This window comes from Myxocyprinus asiaticus, chromosome 1, assembly GCF_019703515.2.
Source record: "Myxocyprinus asiaticus isolate MX2 ecotype Aquarium Trade chromosome 1, UBuf_Myxa_2, whole genome shotgun sequence".
NCBI lineage: Eukaryota > Metazoa > Chordata > Actinopteri > Cypriniformes > Catostomidae > Myxocyprinus > Myxocyprinus asiaticus.
The window spans coordinates 43,606,923-43,628,404 of record NC_059344.1 but is presented as its reverse complement, the minus strand read 5'-3'; the positions used below and the strand labels follow the sequence as shown (position 1 = coordinate 43,628,404).

At 41.1% G+C, this 21,482-nt stretch overlaps 1 protein-coding gene across 1 annotated transcript in view; it reads right to left on the bottom strand.

The window, feature by feature from the left end:
• LOC127446184 (protein BEAN1-like) overlaps window positions 1-21,482 on the bottom strand; it is a 95,235-nt gene that overhangs the window by 34,628 nt on the left and 39,125 nt on the right. Inside the window, exon 4 of the mRNA XM_051706910.1 lies at window positions 774-974. Within this exon, the coding sequence (XP_051562870.1) occupies window positions 774-974 (201 nt within the window). The remainder of the gene's footprint in view (window positions 1-773; window positions 975-21,482) is intronic.

Below are 21,482 nucleotides of genomic sequence, written 5' to 3'. Positions count from 1 at the left end.
GTGTTCAGTAGAAGAAAAAAAGTCATACATATCTGGGATGGCATAAGGGTGAGTAAATAATAAAAGAATTTTCATTTTGGGTGAACTATCTCTTTAACGGAGCCAAGTCCAGGTAATTTCAAAATAAGAGTCCCTGGTGTGTTTCAGGATAGTTTATAGTTAAAAGTCCCTCTTTATGCACCAAATCTTCATTTTTTTCTGTTTGTTTTTTCTTTCTTGATTGAACAATAAAATGCATCTGGAATTTTATTCATTTTGGACTCTTGTAGCCTCTATATCTGTGCCTGTCATAGTAATAAAAGACTAATGATTATTATTTATTTTACATTCTATACATTGATTTTAAAAACTATAGGCAGATTAATAGAATATCTGTGTTTTCCACTACCTTAGTTATCAGTATCTGCAAAATCCACTATAGGTCAACCTCTAGTTAACATTTTATTAGGTCTCCCTAGTAAAGTCCAAAAGTAAAAAAAAAACTCAAAGTTCTGCAGTTTGTTAGTAATGTAGTCTGTACATGCCTTGTTGACCATAATACGAACTGCTGGACATAATAGAGCTTTACAAAGACTGGATTTCTGCCACAACATTCTCTGGGCTCCTAAACAAAGGGCTGATTCCTTTTAGCATTTCTAGAGGGCCAAGAATAACACAAATATGTCACAGGAAATGACATACTAAGCATTATAAATAAAAAAAGCCTTCCTCAACATTATGATGACATTAATTGCATTTGATATGTTTGGACCCCATGCAGTTCGGCCACTGACCGTAGCTGGCTCGCAGGTGGGGGTTGCGCAGTCGGCTGTCTTTGCGCAGACTGCCCACAATGATGGTGATGCAGGAGAGGAAGAGCACCAGGCCAATGACGATGCCGGCCACCACCAGAGGGGACACCAGCAGGCTGGCTTCATTGCCCCCTTCTTGGCAGTCTGGGTACTCATGAGCATGACTGCTCTGGTTTGAGCTCACTGTATGAAAAGACATGGAGGGGAGGACACCAGGGGTTGTAGGTGGGGAGGTAAGAGAGAATGAGAAAAGTGGGAAAGCAAGTGTCAGAATGAACTGGCAAAGGAACGGGGGGGGGGGGGGGGGAGTGTAAGAAGGAGAGAGATGGGACAGTTTGACAGTTTCAATTATTGAAATGCTAAATCATACATAAAAAGTCTTGCTGAAAAAACAAACAAAAACAAGCTTAAACCAGTCTAAGCTGGTTGGCTGGTTTTAGCTGGGTTAAGCTGGTCTTAGCTGGTTTAACCTTGTCTTCAACCTGACTAGCTGAAAAAAGCCCTAAACCCTCTAAAATCAGCCAACAGACCAACTTTACAGCAGGTAAAAGAGACATATTTTCCTCCGTCCCACACAGATAGATAGAGAGATCACACAAGTATGGGATTATGTCAGTTTTTGTAAATCAACCCTACACTGAGCACACATACACACACTCACACCTACCTCTCTGAGGGCCCCAGATCAGGAATGCTCCCCAGACTTTCATCCCTCATAAGATTCTCAAGTCTGCAGAGTTTAATTTTTAATCCTGACCCGTTCGAATTTTTAAATATGTGGGGTGGAAGACTTTCATGTCAACAAGCCCAACTCCAGCCATTAGCTCCTCACTGACTTCCTTCACCCTTTCCATTAGTACCAGAGAAAAACCAAAATAAGACACACACACTTACACACACACATTGGCTACAGAGATACAGACAGTTTCAATAAAACTATTGGTAAAGAGGATGACATTAACACTCTGTGGGTTTGATGCCTCTAGCCATTTCTGGAGATAAACAAGACAGAAATCAAATCAATTTATATGTGGGGCCAGCATATGTGAATGCTAACCATATACGTATATTTGGTGGGCAAAGGAAATAACACTGTCATGAGCAAATGTTCAGTTTTGATGCAAGTCTGCACAGAGCATATCTAATGATTAATGATGATCTTTCAGTTCCAGGAAACTAGTGTATGTATAAAGAGCATGCCAAGTCCAATTTTTATTGTGTGTCAAGGCATATAATATTTGTGTGCCATTTCTCAAATCATATTTCTGTTGTGCATCATTAAATGGATAGTTAACCCCAAAATGAAAGTTCTGTCATCATTTACTCACCCCCATGTTGTTTTAAACCTGTATCACTTTCTTTCTTCCCTGGGACACAAAAGAAGATGTTAGGCAGAATGTTGTGACATAATGCATGATTGGCACTGTTGTTCTATATAGTGTAAGGACAGAGACTATTTAGCAGAGAGAGATGAGTCACTTCTATTTAAATGAATGGGAGAAATTGGAACACCCAACCAAGAAGCTCTAGCACCCAACAATCAATGGATGTAGAAAGGAAGTCCCCCCTTGCAGGTAAAAGAACCAATCACCTTTTAGACACAGATATCGCCTGTCAATCAACTCGCTAATGCACATGTGCATTTCGTGTTTTAGAGTAATATGAGGTCAACATTCGGTTGAGTGAAACGCGGTTGATTCATGTGTTAATACACACTGCATTAAAAAAATCTGTAAATGCGTTTAGGCAGAGGGATTATAAGGCTAGTCTTCCAGAGGCCTGGGTAGCTCAGCGAGTATTGACACTGACTACCACCCTGGAGTCATGAGTTCGAATCCAGGGTGTGCTGAGTGGCTCCAGCCAGGTCTCCTAAGCAACAAAATTGGCCCAGTTGCTAGGGAGGGTAGAGTCACATGGGGTAACCTCCTCGTGGTCGCAATTAGTGGTTCTCACTCTCAATGGGGTGCGTGGTAAGTTGTGCGTGGATCGCGAAGAGTAGCATGAGCCTCCACATGTGGAGTCACCGCGGTGTCATGCACAACAAGCCACATGATAAGATGTGTGGATTGGCGGTCTCAGAAGAAGAGGCAATTGAGACTTGTCCTCCGCCACCCAGATTGAGGTGAGTAACCGTGCCACCACGAGGACCTACTAAGTAGTGGGTACTGGGCATTCCAAATTGGGAGAAAAGGGGATAAAAAAAAAAAAAGAATATATATAAGACTAGTCTTCCACTAGCCATGACATGATACACGGGGTGAAATACTTGCTCAATTCAATAACTTATGCAGCCGAACTGCTCTGTGTTACAGCTCTCCGTAACTGGGAGAATGAGATAAGAAAAGCTGAATCTGGATCAGTGACTCCAAGCAACATTCTACACCGACTGTGTATGCAGAGAAAATGTCTTAGTTTCTAAAAAGATTCTAAATTTTTGTTTAATCCACCTTTTCCCTATGTCCCGTGATGCTTAGCGAGGAATATGGGTGTTACTTCCGTTGTCAAGTTAACACAGCTGTTGTTGCGGCATACGTCCATTCATTCTTTCGTTGTGGTCTTGGGATTTTGAGGAGAGTGTGTATGATTTCGTATGGACATACATCAATCAATATATCAGTGTGTTACTGAACGTTGATAAACTGTAAAATAGTCAAAGTCAAAGAAAGCGTGAACAAAACCGGTGCGCTGTTTCTCCCAGATGCAGTTGAGATTTAATCTAAGAACAAACGCAACATTTCAAGCAAAATTATTGGTTATTTTAGTGGAGTACCTGTATTAGTTCAGCTTCAGATTTGTGTGCTTGTCATCTTGTCACCCTGGATGTTCAAATCAGTCAGACACACTGAGGAAGAGCCATGAAGTTCTCATCCTTGGGTATGTAATTGCCTTTTCAAGTTTTCTGATCAGACGGTTATTTCCTTTTAAATCCGCACGTAAGTTTAAACATTTGTTTTCCTGGTGATTGACTGATGGGAGGTGGTGCTTCGCTGCTGTCCGGGACTCATCAATAATTTTGCACCCCGTTTACAACTATATTTAGCACTGACCTTTGCGATCGGATCATTCGAAATGCATCTTATTACCAGCTATAAACAGGGTCTTAAAATGACTGCAGCCAGAGCTAGGGAATGCTGTAGAACAACTGCAACTACAGACTTTTGAAAAACATCTCAAGTTGACTCTGGCATTGTCGATGGGCACAGCATATGATGACATACTATATGATGCCGGTTCAAGTGCTGGACTTTTCTGCTTTAGGTAAGACAGTGGTTATTCTTCATTATTCATAATGGCTGCCATGTTGATGGAAAAACAAATCATTCATATTCATGTTATTGATTCTTTATTATAAATATGACGTGAAGACCTACTTTCTAAATATCTGTTTGTTTACAACTATGTTGTTTTGACATGAGTGTTGTACAGTAGCTAGCATGACCTGTAATGTCTCTTGTATGGAATGCATAGCAGAGCAGAAGAGAAAGTGGCTGTGAAAAAAAGTAATGCAAAAGTAAAGTAATGCTTTTTAATTAATTAAGCTACTTTTTTAAGGAGTAACACAATATTCTAACGAGTCACTTTTAAAAGTAATGTTACCTAACACTGTTCATTAAATCTTTCCTTTCAATAAAAGTGAATGGTGACTGCCATGAATCTCCTTTTGTGTTCCACTGAAGAAAGACATACGTGTTTGGAACAATACAAGTGAGTGAGTGAATGGTGACAAAATCTTCATTTCACAAGTTCGTTTATCCATATAATCTTTAATCTATTAAGGTTAAACTTATTTGGCTTGCTGTCCACGGTGGAGGGGCTCGAGGAAGCAGCTTCAACTTGAGCTCTAAATTTACCCCCCAAAAAGATGCTTACAATAAAGGACAGCGAGCACATGGATAAATCATAAATGCTTTATAGATGATTGTATCCTTAGACATGTATGCTGTAGTAGAACCGTTTATTTTTGCAATGTTTAACCCCCCCCCAAAAAAAAACTGGGTGAAAGAAACACCAAATCATAGGCTAACAGAAGTGCTAGATTTTGGTAAACTGCATTAAAGCAACCAGCTTGCGGAGGCAGCCTCATGCAAGGGCCTGCTCTGGGTGGAAGGTTTAGATGAAGGACATTTATGCAGCTATAGGGGGCTGTACCATTTATATATTGCATCTAATCAGCCAGCTTATGGAAGCAGCCTCACGTAAGGGCCCGATCCGGGTGGAAGGTTTAGATTAAAGTACTAGTGTATGTTGGGCCTCATGTATTCAGACAGAAGACAAAGGCAGGCGTACAGTCGTAAAAACCTAACTCAAGCCCCCACCTTCCAAGTCGTAAATCTTACTGATAAAAATCACGCCAAAATCAAACAAAGGGAGTCCAAAACAGACTACAAATCCATGAAGCCTTGCTCATTAAAGGATTGAACTCTCAACTCCTATTGGATGAGGCACACAACAGAACGTCCCTCAAACATGACATCATCAGGAGTTGAAATACCTCTGAAATGCTTCCAGAATTCACTTCCAGCGACTTTGTTTGCAGCGTGTGGATGCAGCTCTTCGCTGCTCTCATGTGCAACCTCGTGGCACAAGGAAGTAACGTCCGACTTGAAACTGTGGCCATACAATCTCCATGTCGCTGGACGAGTTGAGATTACTCTGTGTTCAACCGAACACTCTAACGGATCCGAAGGAGACCACCGAGCAATTCGCATCTTCAACCGTTTGCCTACAGAAGTGAAGAGATTAAAGATTTCTCTTCCATCTTCAATCAAGTCGACATTTCTGAGTTCTCCGCCAGCCCGCTGAGAATCAACAGCCGTACCGCCCGCCGACAGAGCGAGGAAACGGCCTCCCGTCATCACCTGAGCCTCAAGGAACCGGGTCAGAGTTAAAGGACGGAGGAAAACACATTCTACCTGTGTCCTCATGCGATTCAAGTAAGAGGTTTACGTCTGGGCAGAGATAGAATATTATAGTGTGTTATTCTTGTGTTTCAAGGATTTTGCTTGTACAGTTTACGGACCGCCATATCCGCTCATTATTAATACTCAGGGTATTAATTATCACAAATTTGTTTTGCTGTATTGTGGTCCAACCAAATTGGATTGTTGTGCAATTTCGCCATCGCGGGTGAGACAGCAACTGAGTTCATCCATTAAAGAGTCAAATAATGCGGGACTTTTACGAGCCATCCACCGCGTCTCTGAGTGATAAACACAGCTGTTTTCTCTCCCACTATCACGAAATCGGCTTTAGGGCTGTCACTTAATCATCTCTCTCTCTCTCTCGTACTAACCACACACCCACCCACACACACACACACACACACACACACACACACACACACCTTATGTGTTATAGGATTATTTTATTTCCATATCTAATCATATCACTGTTTAGTTTGTAGTTGTAAGTCGGAAGTTTATTGACTGCATTGTATTAATTATTAATTGATATTAATGCATAAATAAACTTTGTTTATATTACAAAGAGAAGTGTTTTGGTTTGTTTTGCATATGCCTGTGTCATGCTGACGGGATGTCAGTGCTCGGATTCAAACCTTCATTCATTGTTTTTTTTCCCAAAAATCGATATTCTTCGGATGACGATTTTCCTAAGAAAACAATCTAATATTGAGACTGTTTTACTATCTGGTTATTAGTCCCTGATTCCAGGGTGGTGCCCCGTCAATGTTAATCCTTATTAATATTCTATTGATTTTTGATAATTGATAATTATCTTGTTGAATTATGATTGTTGAATTTGAATGATCAATAAGCTAGTGTTAATTTTAATGTTTCATCGATGTTAACAATTAACGATTATCTTTGATTATTGTTGATTTAAAGGATTAAAAAAAGCTAACACTGATTCTCATCAATGTTCTATTGATTTTAATAATTAATAATTATCTTTGATAATTATTAATTATTGCTAATAACCAAACTTGCTCCTAAACATAGCACACTACATTTACTGGAGCCCCATATGAGGTTTTAATGAGTTAGATTCAATTGATTAATTTAAATATTAATTAATAACTACAGAAATAATTATTAATTATTTCTGATAGTAACACTGATCTAAACAACCAGTAAAGCCCTACATAATAATTGGTGCCCCGTGTGAGGCATCCTACATGTACGACAACAGGGAGTTGTACCATAGGTATACTGTCAGATTAACTCGCTTGCGATGGTAGCCTCGTTCAATGGTCTACCCAAAGACAGGGAAATATGGTGCTTGAAATGAACAGGAGGAGATGGTAATGCTCGCTACAGCTGCTGTGAAGCGAAGACAAAGGGATTTAGTGGAAGCATGGTAAAACACTGCTGCGGCAGTAGAGTAAAGTGGGCCTCCTGCGGGAGCAGAGTTAAGGCAGTGCTGTGGCAGTGGAGAAGAGGATATGGAATAGTAAAAGGGGGGGGAATAGTGAAGGTGCTCCTGTGGGAGCGCTGCTGTGTTTCCATTGCTGTAGATGCACTGCTATAAAAGTATGGAACTTAGACATTGAAAGCACCTGTGGAGTGAAACAGAAATAACTCCATGTACGTACCTGTAAGGGAAGCAAAAGGTTAGTTAAGAAAATATAACCATTACATTTATACACACCTGCAAGGGAAACAAAAGGTTAGTTAGGAAAAACATGACAATTACGTTTGTACATGCCTGTAGGGGAAGCAAATGTTTAGTTAGGGATGCTTAACTTCATACACACCTGTAAGGGAAGAAAAAGGTTAGTTATGAAAACATAACTTTATTACGTTTGTCATGTCAGGGCACTACAGCAGCAGTATCAAAAGTGAAAGGAGTACTGCTGTGGCGGTATCGAGCATAGGCAGGAGCTGCTGCGGCAGTATCGAGCATGGTCGGGTGCTGCGGCACAGTATCAAATGGGGCACTGCTATGGCAGTATCAAGTGGGACGCTGCTGCGGCAGAATCAAGTGGGGCACACACGGCTTTATTATGTTTACACATGCCTGTAAGGAAAGCACAAGTTTATATTGGAGGTCATTTCAGGCTCTATTTATTATGTGTTGGGCTCATTTTAACCATGAGCGAAAGAAATGCCAATGCGAAGGCTAATGGGAAATGCTAAAAGGCTCTTAAGATTACTGCACCACCACTGCACTTGAACGGGATAGCTCATACTGCATTTTGGATGGGAGAGCCCACAGAGTGAATGATGTGAAATCACACACTGCATTCGAATGGAAGAGCCCACCCTGCGATTTGAACGGGAGAGCCTGCATTGCGTCTAACAGGAGAGCCCACACTGCGATTCGAACGGGAGAGCCTGCGACCAATGCACTGAGACTCAAACTGCATTTGAATGGGAGAGCCCACACTGCAATTTGACGGGAAAGCCTGCATAGTATTCGAACGGGAGGGCCCACACTGCGATTCAAACAGGAGAACCTGTGGCCAAATTGCATAGGCTCACACTGCGTCCGAACGCAAGAGCCCACACTGCATTAGAATGGCAGGTGGCGCAGAGTAAAGAACCTTGCCGAAATGTGGTTTGCAATGGTTATATATTTATGAGCTTTGCCCCAAGACTTTTATAAGAGGAAACATGGTTGCGGTGTTGTGGGAGATTTAGTGGCACGGCCTCAAAGTTTCCGCAGTTGCGGCACCTGGAAAACACATTTGTGCTGCTTTGCGGTGTCGTGAGAGTTTGTCGCATGGCGGAGGTTTAGACTCACGGCCTAAAAGACACCGCAGTTGCGGCACCTGGACAGCAAATTTGCGCTGCTTTGCAGTGTTGTGGGAGTTTGTCGCATGGTCTGAAAGACGCCGCAGTTGTGGCATGTGGACAGCACATTTGTGCTGCATAGGGATGTTTTGAGCCAAAGGCAGGAGCACCACAGTTGTGCGTTCTTAACAACTAAAATGTTTGCCATTTTTGGCTCCTAGGTAGGTAATGGTGAAATCTTGGAAAGACACCTAGATAGAGAAAGCGAGAGGTAAATCTGCATACGCTCCAGTGACAGGAATTTAAATGGGCTCTTGCAGAGACCTGCTGGAAGTAATATTGGAGAAACCCCTGCGGAAGGCATAATTTCAGGTGACATTTAGAAACAATAATGTGACCAACAGCAAACAATTATCTACAGTTGTGCTCAAAAGTATGCATACCCTGGCATAAATTGTGAAATTATGGCATTGATTTTGAAAATATGACTGATCATGCAAATCTTTTATTTAAGGATAGTGATCATATGAAGCCATTTATTATCACATAGTTGTTTGGCTCCTTTCTAAATCATAATGATAACAGAAATCACCCAAATGGCCCTGATCAAAAGTTTACATACCCTTGAATGTTTGGCCTTGTTACAGACACACAAGGTGACACACACGGGTTTAAATAGCAATTAAAGGTTAATTTCCCACACCTGTGGCTTTTTAAATTGCAATTAGTGTCTGTGTATAAATAGTCAATGAGTTTGTTAGCTTTCACGTGGATGCACTGAGCAGGCTAGATACTGAGCCATGGGGAGCAGAAAAGAACTGTCAAAAGACCTGAGTAACAAGGTAATGGAACTTTATAAAGATGGAAAAGGATATAAAAAGATATCCAAAGTCTTGAAAATGCCAGTCAGTACTGTTCAATCACTTATTAATAAGTGGAACATTCGGGGATCTCTTGATACCAAGCCAAGGTCAGGTAGACCAAGAAAGATTTCAGCCACAGCTGCCAGAAGAATTGTTCAGGATTCAAAGAAAAACCCACAGGTAACCTCAGGAGAAATACAGGCTGCTCTGTAAAAAGACGGTGTGGTTGTTTCAAGGAGCACAATACTTGTTGACCCCTCTCCAAACATAGCACTTATGGTTGTGACCATAAAGCTCTATTTTGGTCTCGTCACTCCAAATTACAGTGTTCCAGAAGCTGTGAGGTGTGTCAAGGTGTTGTCGTGCATATTGTAACCAGGCTTTTTTGTGGCATTGGCTTCTTTCTGGCAACTCGACCATGCAGCTCATTTTTGTTCGAGTATCGTCGTATTGTGCTCCTTGAAACAATCACACCGTCTTTTTCCAGAGCAGCCTGTATTTCTCCTGAGGTTACCTGTGGGTTTTTCTTTGAATTCCGAACAATTCTTCTGGCAGCTGTGGCTGAAATCTTTCTTGGTCTATGTGACCTTGGCTTGGTATCAAGAGATCCCTGAATTTTCCACTTCTTAATAAGTGATTGAACAGTACTGACTGGCATTTTCAAGGCTTTGGATATCTTTTTATATCCTTTTCCATCTTTATAATGTTCCATTACCTTGTTACGCAGGTCTTTTGACAGTTCTTTTCTGCTCCCCATGGCTCAATATCTAGCCTGCTCAGTGCATCCACGTGAGAGCTAACAAACTCTTTGACTATTTATACACAGACACTAATTGCAATTTAAAAAGCCACAGGTGTGGGAAATTAACCTTTAATTGCCATTTAAACCTGTGTGTGTCAGCACACGGTGTGTGATGGGCAGACCGCTGTGTGCCTCGTAGTCAGCGCACCAGGCCGTCATGTAACCTCCCCCAACGCTCTTATGAGTGTCAAATGGTCTATCAGGAACAAGTCGACTGCCCAACTATAAGGACAGGCTAGCCCAGCCGAGGCTTCTTTCCCTCTCTTTTTCTCCCCAAAAAGAGTGGTATGTAAATGTTTGATCAGGGCCATTTGGGTGATTTGTTACCATTATGATTTAAAAAGGAGTCAAACAACTATGTGATAATAAATGGCTTCATATGATCACTATCCTTAAATAAAAATGATTAGTCCTATTTTCAAAATCAATGCCAAAATTTCACAATTTCTGCCAGGGTATGCAAACTTTTGAGCACAACTGTAAGAATAAAGAGAGCTGCAGCTCTGCACACCATACGGAAATGCAGGACTTATGGTCTTCCTGGGAAATATGGCTTTAGAAACAATGTGAACAACAGCATAAAACTTTCTGAGAAATAAAAGAGCTTTAGCTCTGCACTGCAAACGGAAATGCAGGAGAAAATGGACTTACAATCATTATTCACTGGTGGCCATTCACTCCTTAGGAGTACTGTATGACCGCCACCTGCTGTACAATATACGTCTTGCATGGTTGATGTATCTGCATTGCAATAGTTTTGTGAGATACTCCATATTACCCCCAGAAAATCAGAGAGAGACAGAGAGCGCTGAAGCGCTGCTAAGAGGAACCACCTGTGCGCTTGTATGGGAATAAAAATGTAGGCAGTTAAGATGAAAGGACATGTGCACGGCCATATAAAGCGGTAGCACTGATATTTGGCGAAGCAGTGGCTGGTTTTGCAGAGGCAGCCTCTACGCAATAGGATCTGCTTCAGAGAGCAAAGATTAAAAAGGAAGAAAGTCAGGGTAGAAAACCCAGTTAAAGCGGCAGCCGGCATTATCACGATGTATGCAAATAGTGAGCTACTGCGGCGGTAGCTTCCGTTGAATAATATAATGATTTTAATAAAATAGCTGATATAATAAGGAGGATGAATGCTTCAAGTGGAGTAATAGGACATTGCATGCATCTGTCACAGGTGGGCGGGGCCAAATGCTGGAAACAGCTGAGACCGAAGAAAGGTAAGCAGCTGCTTATATACTCTGGCTGTTAATTGAAAGATTAGATGGGCTCACTCCTCCCGAACTTACGTTTAGGAACTTCATTTTTGCATGAACTATGCTTTTAATGGCTGAGCCATACCTCAAATGAATTGACTACATATAAAGAATCTGTCAAGGTTTTGGGTATACACCATAATGATGCCAAACTAAGCCATAGGCAATGTGCAACGGCCATTCATATAATGACTAGATCTAATCTAATCATTTTTGAACGAACAGCACCAAATGATCAGTCAATCAAAAGACTTCCTTGACATTAAACATTTCACACTTTTAGCATCACACTGAACACTTGTGCTTTCTCAAACAAGCAGGCAAGTTAGAGCAACTAAAAGAGGTAGGTCCCTTGACTGTTTGCCTTTTTTGAACTTCAGTCAGTACTGACAGCATTTATGAATATTTAACTTGCAAATTTAACCACAACATCAAAATCAAATTAAACAATGTTTTGAAGGGCAAGAACATAAAAATACCTCCAAAAATGAATTTATTGCTATTTTCCAACACATTAAGGCCCAAATAATACATTTCTATGCTTTTCTTTAAAATATTGCTTTTATTTACAATTTTGCATCTTGTTGAAATCACAAAAATAACATAGAAAGATCGGATAATTTGCCTCAAGGTCAGCTGAATTCTGGAAAATGCTGCCATGTTACTTTTATATAAAGATTATGAGTTAATGCCAGAGTTTTTATACAAAGTCAGATGACTTCAGTATTTTCAGGGAGCCACTTTTCAATATTTTTCACAAAAATTTGACAGACTCACTCACTGGTCTTCTCCCCAGCCTCTCAAATGTTTGTGTCCTCCAGGATACAAAAACATTTTGGTTAATATTCAGATAATTTTAGCTTTGCTGTGAAGCTTTTGCAAACATTAGGCAAAGAAATGGGTGCAACTTGTCCATGTCTGTTGTTAACAAGTTTACTGAAGGTGTTAAAATGCGTTAATGCCCTCGCGACTCTCTAGAAATGTGCAGTAAGGAAGGAGGTTACAACGTACTCTGATAATTGTCATCAGTTCACAGACCTCACAAAGTTTTTCCCCCTCAGCTGTAGAAATATTACTGTAAGCGGTACTGTCAGCCATCAAAACACACATGCACAAAAGACATCTACTTTTCACATATTATTGTACTCTTCACATAGTATGTTCACACAATTATAATTACAGTCTAATCCAAAGATGCCACTTTTTTTTTTTTTTTAAAAAGTGAACATTTAAAGTGAATTTTACTGAATTAACATTTTTATATTTGATAATGTCCCCAAAAAGAAATCCCCAAAAGTATAGCCCAGAAGAACACACACAAAATGGACTATGATGGACTTCAGAGGATGAACTGATGCCAACTCCAACCGTAAGACATTGGATATTTCATATGCCACTGCCTGAACCTTGGACTTAGATGGACCTCACGAACCTCACCGAAATGACCTGCCGGTTGAACTGTAATGCAACTCATTGATCTCTGCCTGCATCACCTTTGTCTAATGATGGACTACACTCTTAAAATGGAATACATAGACTATCAATTAATTGCCAACTAAAGCATTCATCAGCCAACTAGCAACGGACAATGCATCTATATGAACATCTGCAGTTAATCCAGGATGGACTTCAAAGATATTAGTCATTAATCTTACAGTTCGTACAAAATCTTTTTTCAAATACTGGCCCTTAACACTTACTTAGTTTACAAATTTTAAACCATGACATGCACTACACACATAGAAAAATACTACAAGCATTATATTCATGTTGTTTAGCCAGAGGGGAACTGGCTCCCACAGTGAGCCTGGTTTCTCCCAAGGTTATTTTTCTTCATTAACCAACATCTTATGGAGTTTTGTGTTCCCTGCCACAGTCGCCTTCAGCTTGCTCACTTGGGTTCTAAATACAATTATTATTTACTTATTTACCTAATTATTTATTTTTATACATAATTTACAATCACATTTTTTTTAAATCAAACTACACAATGAAGACTCTAAGACTCTATAGATATTACAGTTTAATTTTCTGTTAAAACATGATTTTCTATAAATCTGCCTTGAAACGATGTATGTTGTGAAAAACACTATACAAAAAAACAAAAAAACAAAAAAAGACTTGACACACCTGAAGTCAAAATATACAAGTGCAGGGTGATTAGCATTGGAAAGGCTTTATTGGCCTCAGTCTCACCACCAGCATTGACCACCCACAAATTAACACCCAACTTTGAATATTTACACTGATTGGTTATCTGAGTGTTCAGCTCTAATTTATTCAAAGTGCCGCATGTTAATTTGTGGGTGGTCAATGCTGGTGGTGAGACTGAGTTCTCCAAAGACACCACATGTTGTGTCTCCAGGGCTACTGCAGCATGGCAACCTCCAGGCATCCAACTGGTTTATGCTAACATTGGGACACACGTATGCTGTGTCCTCTCACTCAAGTGTAAGATGTGTGGCTTTATGAGCTGACACTGACTGAGATTGCATTTGGGAAATGGAGTGGCACTGCTTGATGATGATGATGTCAGATTAGATTCTGAGTATGTGTGTGGCTTATGTAAATTGTCATGTCCTTCTGCTATCCTTCCCCTTGGCCCTGGAATCCTTGTCCTGTCTAAGGAAAAAACACATGGCTTTGCACTGAAGTTCGTGGCAAACCATCATGCAACTTGATTACATAATAACAACAACTTATGCTTCTTTTGCCCTTCTTAAACCTCTCTCCCTTTCACAAACACTTCCACACTCCCAATTACTCTTTTGCTCCTCTCTCTTCTCTTTAAATCCTTCCTAATGGGAACAATCCAGTTCTGTGCCACATATTTCCATATCTGTAGCCCACATTTTGCGTTCAACAACAGCCACTTTCTCACCCTGTCATTCTCAGTTCTACACTGCAAAAAGGCTGCAAAATGCTAAAAGTTTTTAATCAGTATCAGTCTTTCAGTCTTCAGTCTTTTTTCCAGTAAAAATATCTCAACATCCTTGAAATATATATAGTTAATAATGCAAATTGTCCAGTATACATTGGCTGCACATCAAAAAGGTATAGTAAGTCGCAAACTGGGTCAAAGTTGAAATTGTTTGAACTCTAAGTGCAGCACTATAACTCTTGACCAATGCACAATGCAACATTGTAAAACCATGTAGTGAGCCATCGTACCGCAAGCAAGATTTATATGAGCACTTTCAATCATGCATCATAACTTTGCCACATTTTCTCAGCCTGCTATTTCTCTGTTATTACAATACACATAAATAAACAGCACTTGGACAGAATGTAGTGATATTTACATAAATATGAGTACTTGGTTTAGATCTCTCAGCAACAAGAATGAAAACTGTGTGAAGAGAAGGTCACTGCTACACACACTTACACACAAAGAACAAGAACAGGAGACCCCAGAGAACTAGTTTCTCGGAGGCTGATTCTAATAAATAGCCTGATTTCTGTTCCTGAATATTATGACTTCCAAGCAGATCACAAACATTACATTGTGTTCTGCAGTTGTGATTCCTCCAACAATGGCTCAAGGTAAGAGCTTGAAAAAACATATGTGTATCTACCACAAGTTCAAATCAACAGATCTGAACAACAGTTACGTTCTATATTCCCCAAAAATGTAATCAAATTCCCCCCAAAACACACACCTAAATAAAGCATTGTGCCACTGCCTACTGTAGTTGCATCTAGATTACATACACTTTTCACTCATGTCTTCACTTCTTCACAGATTTGAGTGCAAAGCTTAAAGGGATAGTTCACCCAAAATTGAAAATTCTCTTATTTATTCACCCTCATGACATTCCAGATGTGCATGACTTTCTTTCTTCAACAGAACATAAACGAAGATTTTTAGAAAAATATCTTAGCTCTGTATGTCCTCACAATGCAAGTAAATGGTGATCAGGTCTTTGTAGTTTCAAAAAAATCACATAAAGAACATAAAGTGTCATGGTTACTTTCGTAACCTCCTTTCCCTGATGGAGGGAACAAGACGTTGTGTCAATGTAGTAACACTAGGAGTCACTCTTGGGAGCCCCAAACACCTCTGCTTTTTTGAAAAAAGGCCAATGAGAATTGGCGAGTGGAATTTGCATGCCACTCCCCCGGAAATACGGGTATAAAAGGAGCTGGTATGCAACCACTCATTCAGGTTTTGTCCTGAGGAGCCGAGATCAGGTCCCAGCCATTTCAGCGGGTAGTTCAGCATTGTGGCAAGAGGGACACAACATCTCGTTCCCTCCACCAGGGAACGGAGGTTTTGAAAGTAACCATGACGTTCCCTATCTGTCACTCACTCGACGTTGTGTCGATTTAGTGACACTAGAGGTCCCTATACAAAACGCCACAACTATCTGAACTGTGTTATGTGAACTGGCGCTGTGTGCCTTATAGCCAGCACACCAGGCCGTCACGTAACCTCCTCCAACGCTCTTATGAACGTCGAACGGTCCATCAGGAACAAGTCGACTGCCCAACTATAAGGACAGGCTAGCCCAGCCGAGGCCTCTTTCCCTCTCTTTTTCTCCCCAAAAAGAGTGGAATTTGTTAACTTAGGACATGACTCATCCATGAACGATGTCTCCGCGTGGGCAGTGCCCAGACACGTATGACAGCGATCGTGGCTGTCAGAAGCAGAGAGATAACGACCGCAACCAGGAATAACACACAAACAGAAAGGCATTTCCGCTTACAGGCAGAAATTGAAACAGGAAGCACCCACCCTCAGAACGATCCAGTGCTGGTCGGACCAATCAGACTCTACGCTACAGGACTGTTTTGATCACACGGACTGGGAGATGTTCCGGTCCGCCTCTGATGACGACATCGAGCTTTACGCTGATAGCGTAATGTGCTTCATCAGAACGTGCGTAGAGGACGTGGTTCCGACCAGAACAGTACGGATCTATCTGAATCAGAAACCTTGGATTAATAGCGATGTTCGCGTGGCACTTAATGTGCGGACCTCCGCTTTTAATTCCGGGAACGCCAGTTATGCCCTCCGAAAAACTATCAGAACCGCAAAACGCCAGTACAGGAGCAAGATTGAAGGACAGTTTAACACCACCAACTCTAGAAGCATGTGGCAGGGAATTAACATCACGGATTTTAAAGGGAGTAAAAACTCCACCATGAAAACCGCTGCCTCACTCCCGGATGAGCTAAATACTTTTTAGGCTCGTTTCGAGGGAAATAACACCGCCCTCGCGGAGAGAGCTCACGCGGCTGAAGCTACAGAGGTTAGTTCACTCTCCATCTCTGTAGCGGATGTAACACGAGCCTTCCGACGGGTGAATATCCGCAAAGCCGCGGGCCCAGACGGCATTCCGGGCCGCGTCATCAGAGCGCGCGCGAACCAGCTGGCTGGTGTTTTTACGGACATTTTCAACCTTTCCCTCTCTTTGTCTGTAGTCCCCACATGCTTTAAAACATCCACCATTGTGCCTGTTCCAAAACAATCAAAAATAACTTGTTTAAATGACTGGCGTCCTGTTGCTCTGATCCCCATCATCAGCAAATGCTTTGAGAGACTAATCAGAGATTATATCTGCTCTGTGCTGCCTCTCTCTCTAGACCCACTGCAGTTTGCTTACCGCTACAACTGCTCCACTGATGATGCCATTGCATCTACAATACACACTGCTCTCTCCCACCTGGAAAAAAAGAACACTTATATGAGAATGCTGTTTGTAGACTACAGCTCAGCATTCAACACCATAGTGCCCTCCAAGCTAGATGAGAAACTCCGGGCTCTGGGCTTAAACAGCTCACTGTGCAGCTGGATCCTGGACTTCCTGTCAAGCAGACGCCAGGTGGTTAGAATAGGCAGCAACATCTCCTCATCACTGACCCTCAACACTGGAGCCCCGCAGGGCTGTGTTCTCAGCCCACTCTTGTATTCCCTGTACACACATGACTGTGTGGCAACACATAGCTCCAATGCCATCATTAAGTTTGCTGATGACACGACAGTGGTAGGTCTGATCACTGACAATGATGAAACAGCCTACAGAGAGGAGGTGCACACTCTGACACACTGGTATCAGGAGCACAACCTCTCCCTCAACGTCAGTAAGACAAAGGAACTTGTGGTGGACTTCAGGAGAAAAGACAGAGAACACAGTCCCATCAACATCAATGGAGCACCAGTGGAGAGAGTCAGCAGCTTCAAGTTCCTGGGTGTCCACATCACTGAGGAACTCACATGGTCCATCCACACTGAAGTCGTTGTGAAGAAGGCTCATCAGCGCCTCTTCTTCCTGAGATGGCTGAGGAAGTTTGGAATGAACCGCCACATCCTCACACGGTTCTACACCTGCACTGTAGAGAGCATCCTGACTGGCTGCATCTCTGCCTGGTACGGCAACAGCACCACCTACAACCGCAAAGCACTGCAAAGGGTGGTGCGAACTGCCAGACACATCATCGGAGGTGAGCTTCCCTCCCTCCAGGAAATATATACAAGGCGGTGTGTGAAAAAAGCTCGGAGGATCATCAGAGACTCCAGCCACCCGAGCCATGGGCTGTTCTCACTGCTACCTCAGGTAGGCGGTATCGCAGCATCAGGACCCGCACCAGCCGACTTCATGATAGCTTCTTCCCCCAAGCAATCAGACTTCTGAACTCTTGATCTCCCACGATCAAATACATCAGCACTGCACTTTATTACCCTTCCTCTTATATCTCACACCGGACTGTCATAAATTATATTATTATTATATTATATTCTCTCTTAACAACTGAATGTCAATACAGTACAATACTGTGCATTCTATATATACTATATATACATTTTATATATTTTTTTTATTTTTTTTTATTGAATAATGTGTATCTATATAGTGCGTATTGTATACTGTACAGTGTATGTTATTATTTGTATACTGTTGAGTGTAATTATGTGTATATCAGATGTTTAAATTGTGTTGTGTTAATTTGATGTTATTGTAAATTGGTATATGTCTCATCACTGTCACGACTGCTATGTTGATCGGAACTGCACCCAAGAATTTCACACACCATTGCACTTGTGTATATGGCTGTGTGACAATAAAGTGATTTGATTTGATTTGATTTTTATTTGATTATACGGCTTACTGGTTTGCCATATGCTCGATGTGAGCTGACAGGAGTTTTAGAGACTAAAAATGGAAAGAACAAGAAGAGAGAAAGATATCATTTTCGCAAACTGAGGGGAAAATGGAGAGTACATTTTTGAGCAGAAGGACATACTGAATCTCCTGTCATTTCATGATGTGCCTGAGCATCTGAGTTTAGAATATGACTAACCAGTCTAAGGTGGAGACAGGAGACAAGTGCTCAAGGAGATGTGATTGTCAAGGGTAACAAGAATAACAAGGCATGATGACCTTCCTGTTGGTGCAGAGAATTAGGGTTAGCCCTGCTGGAAAACATCTTAAACCAGCCTAAGATGGTTTGCTGGTTTTAGCTGGTCTCTATTTGCTTTTTTATGGTTTTGCTTTATGAGGGGTTTTTGAGAGGCATTTTGCAGCTGGTCAGGCTGGGGTACCAGGTGGTCGACCAGCTACACTAGCTGAGCACTAGCTTGGCCAGGCTAATAAATTTAAGACCAGCAAATCATCTTAGGATGTTTTTTATTGGTGGGAAGGTCAGTATTTCAAGGTCAGTGGCAGTGTCTGATGTGGTCATTATCTTAAATGCAACAAGTATACTATTTTATTTTTTAAATTTTTTATATTCATCCAAATCAAAATCTCCCAAACAGAAAAGACATTCAGGAATTCATCTGCTGTGCCCCAGAGCGCAAGTCCACCTTCTGTGTACTGTAAGCTAGGCACAAGAGTTATTATTTATTTATTTTTGTTTATTTCTTTTTGCTCTGCAGGCTGGCTTTTTTACATGACAGATCAAAATAGCCCACCAGTTGCTTTTAAATAGCGCAACGTGGACCATAACATTATAAGTTGTAGCTGCCTCACTATTTTCAGTCTAAAATGTAATATGTAATACATAGTCAAATGTACTGGAGTGTTTGCTGCAGTTTAAATGAGTGTTCTGGGCGATATGTTTATTAGTTTTGCTTCGTGGAGATTTGATGTGTATTAAATATGAATGTCTTTTTTTTTACGATGTGGTGACATGACCCCCCCCACATGTTCCCCACAACCTGTCATTTCAGCACCCCGCCACAAAACATCTTCCCATGCCCATGATCTTTTGTGATGCAATAATGGAGATGTATGGCTGCAGTGAAACCATGCCACACAGCCTAATATATTGTTCGCACTTTCAATAATTTTTTTAATAATATATATAATATCATATTTTATGATGCTTTTGGAACTGGAACTTGCACATTTAAGGATAAGAAACTCATAAGTACACTTATAAATGTGTCTCACACCTACATGGCAAACTTGCCTCATACAAGCTTCTCATATCCCTCATGAGAGATGCCATCTGTCAGAATTGTTACAAGTTCACATAACCTTCTATTCATTTCCACTTCTGGCTCCTAGGAGATCCAGCTGGGAAGGACGTGACAGATAGTGCAAGCTCTGACACATCTTTCAATCTCTCCAATTGACCCAGATAACACAGACTATGAGATGCTCTGATTGGAAATGACTACAAGACATTTAAAACCATTGTGTAATTTGATCAGTCTTTTTATACAAAACATTTTTGTACTTCAGTTATGTTCAATTTAAGGCCACAAAAAAAAAAAATTACAATGATTTGTATGTTTACAGGGACTTTAAAAAATGAGACACACAACTCATTTTTTTTTTTTTTTTTTTGCACATAAATCTCTTGTAGCTCTCTAGTTTTTATTTGTTTGTTTTTTCATAGCAAGCACAAGATGCTTTGGTAAATAAAAATATCTTATCTAACTGTGGATAAGCTTCCGGTTGAATGAACGCTGGCGTATCTGTCTGCCGCTGCTCTCCGTTTTCTTTTTGATGTTTCTAGTTGCTTTTATTTAATGTCCTTTTAAAGAAGCGACCTCAGGAAATCAAGTTTTATGATTCTCTTTTATGGATAATGGACTGTTGAATTTTCTATTTTTTTTTTATTTGGAAACTACACTACACCTTCACCCGACCAACTCAAACCATTCTCTCTACATTTTAAACTCCATGTCATCCTCTCATCTGCCTGGATTACATCGGAGTAAACAAACTGCTGAACTCACCAAACGCCTTCACAGGTACTATTGTGTGCAGTCTCAAATGGGCCACCTGATTCCCTGCCCATTGTCCATGTCCAGTTGAGCTGGAGCGTGCAGAACTGGAATTCGGGTCATGTTGGTGGATCAATCAGGATGCTCTGCCTTCTGGAGTTTTGCTGCTGGACCTTGCCAGTTTCAGTGGTGAGCTCCTTGCCTGTTTGCAGGCTCATGCTGTTATTTTGCTTCTTATATGATTTTATATGACTCATCCCTGGAATTATGGCATCTGAATTCTTCGGGGCCAACTGTCAGCTGGAGTTTACAACTATTGTACTACACTTGGAATTGTGCATCGCCCCCTGTATGTCAATCGAGGGTTACTTCAACATTCCAACAGATTCCTGGCTGACTCCTCTGACAACCACCACATACCGCCCATTTGGTCTTCATGACATCGCCCTCCGACTGGCGCAAAGGATTTGAAGCGGGGGGTCATTTTCAATAATCTCAGCAGGCTAAAACACATATTTTACTCCAGCAAAAAATGCAGATGATGCCACCATTAAGATGGTCCTCATAAATGCACGATCAATATCGAGCAAGTCTTTTATTTTGAATAACTTCTTTATATCAAGCTCACTGGACTGTTTATTCATCACCGAGACCTGGCTGAATCCTAGCGAACAAATGGCCCTGGGGGATCTAACACCACCAGGCTGTGATTTTTAAATTCTCCATGGACTTCATGGTGAGGAGAGGGCGTTGCCACTGTTTTTAAAAACTCTTTTAAATGCAGAACACTACCTACGAACATGTATTCCTGTTCTGAGATCCAACTATTAAAGTTTGACGCCCTGGGTCCTACCTTATGTGCACTTGTGTACAGACCTCCCAGATTTAATTGGGA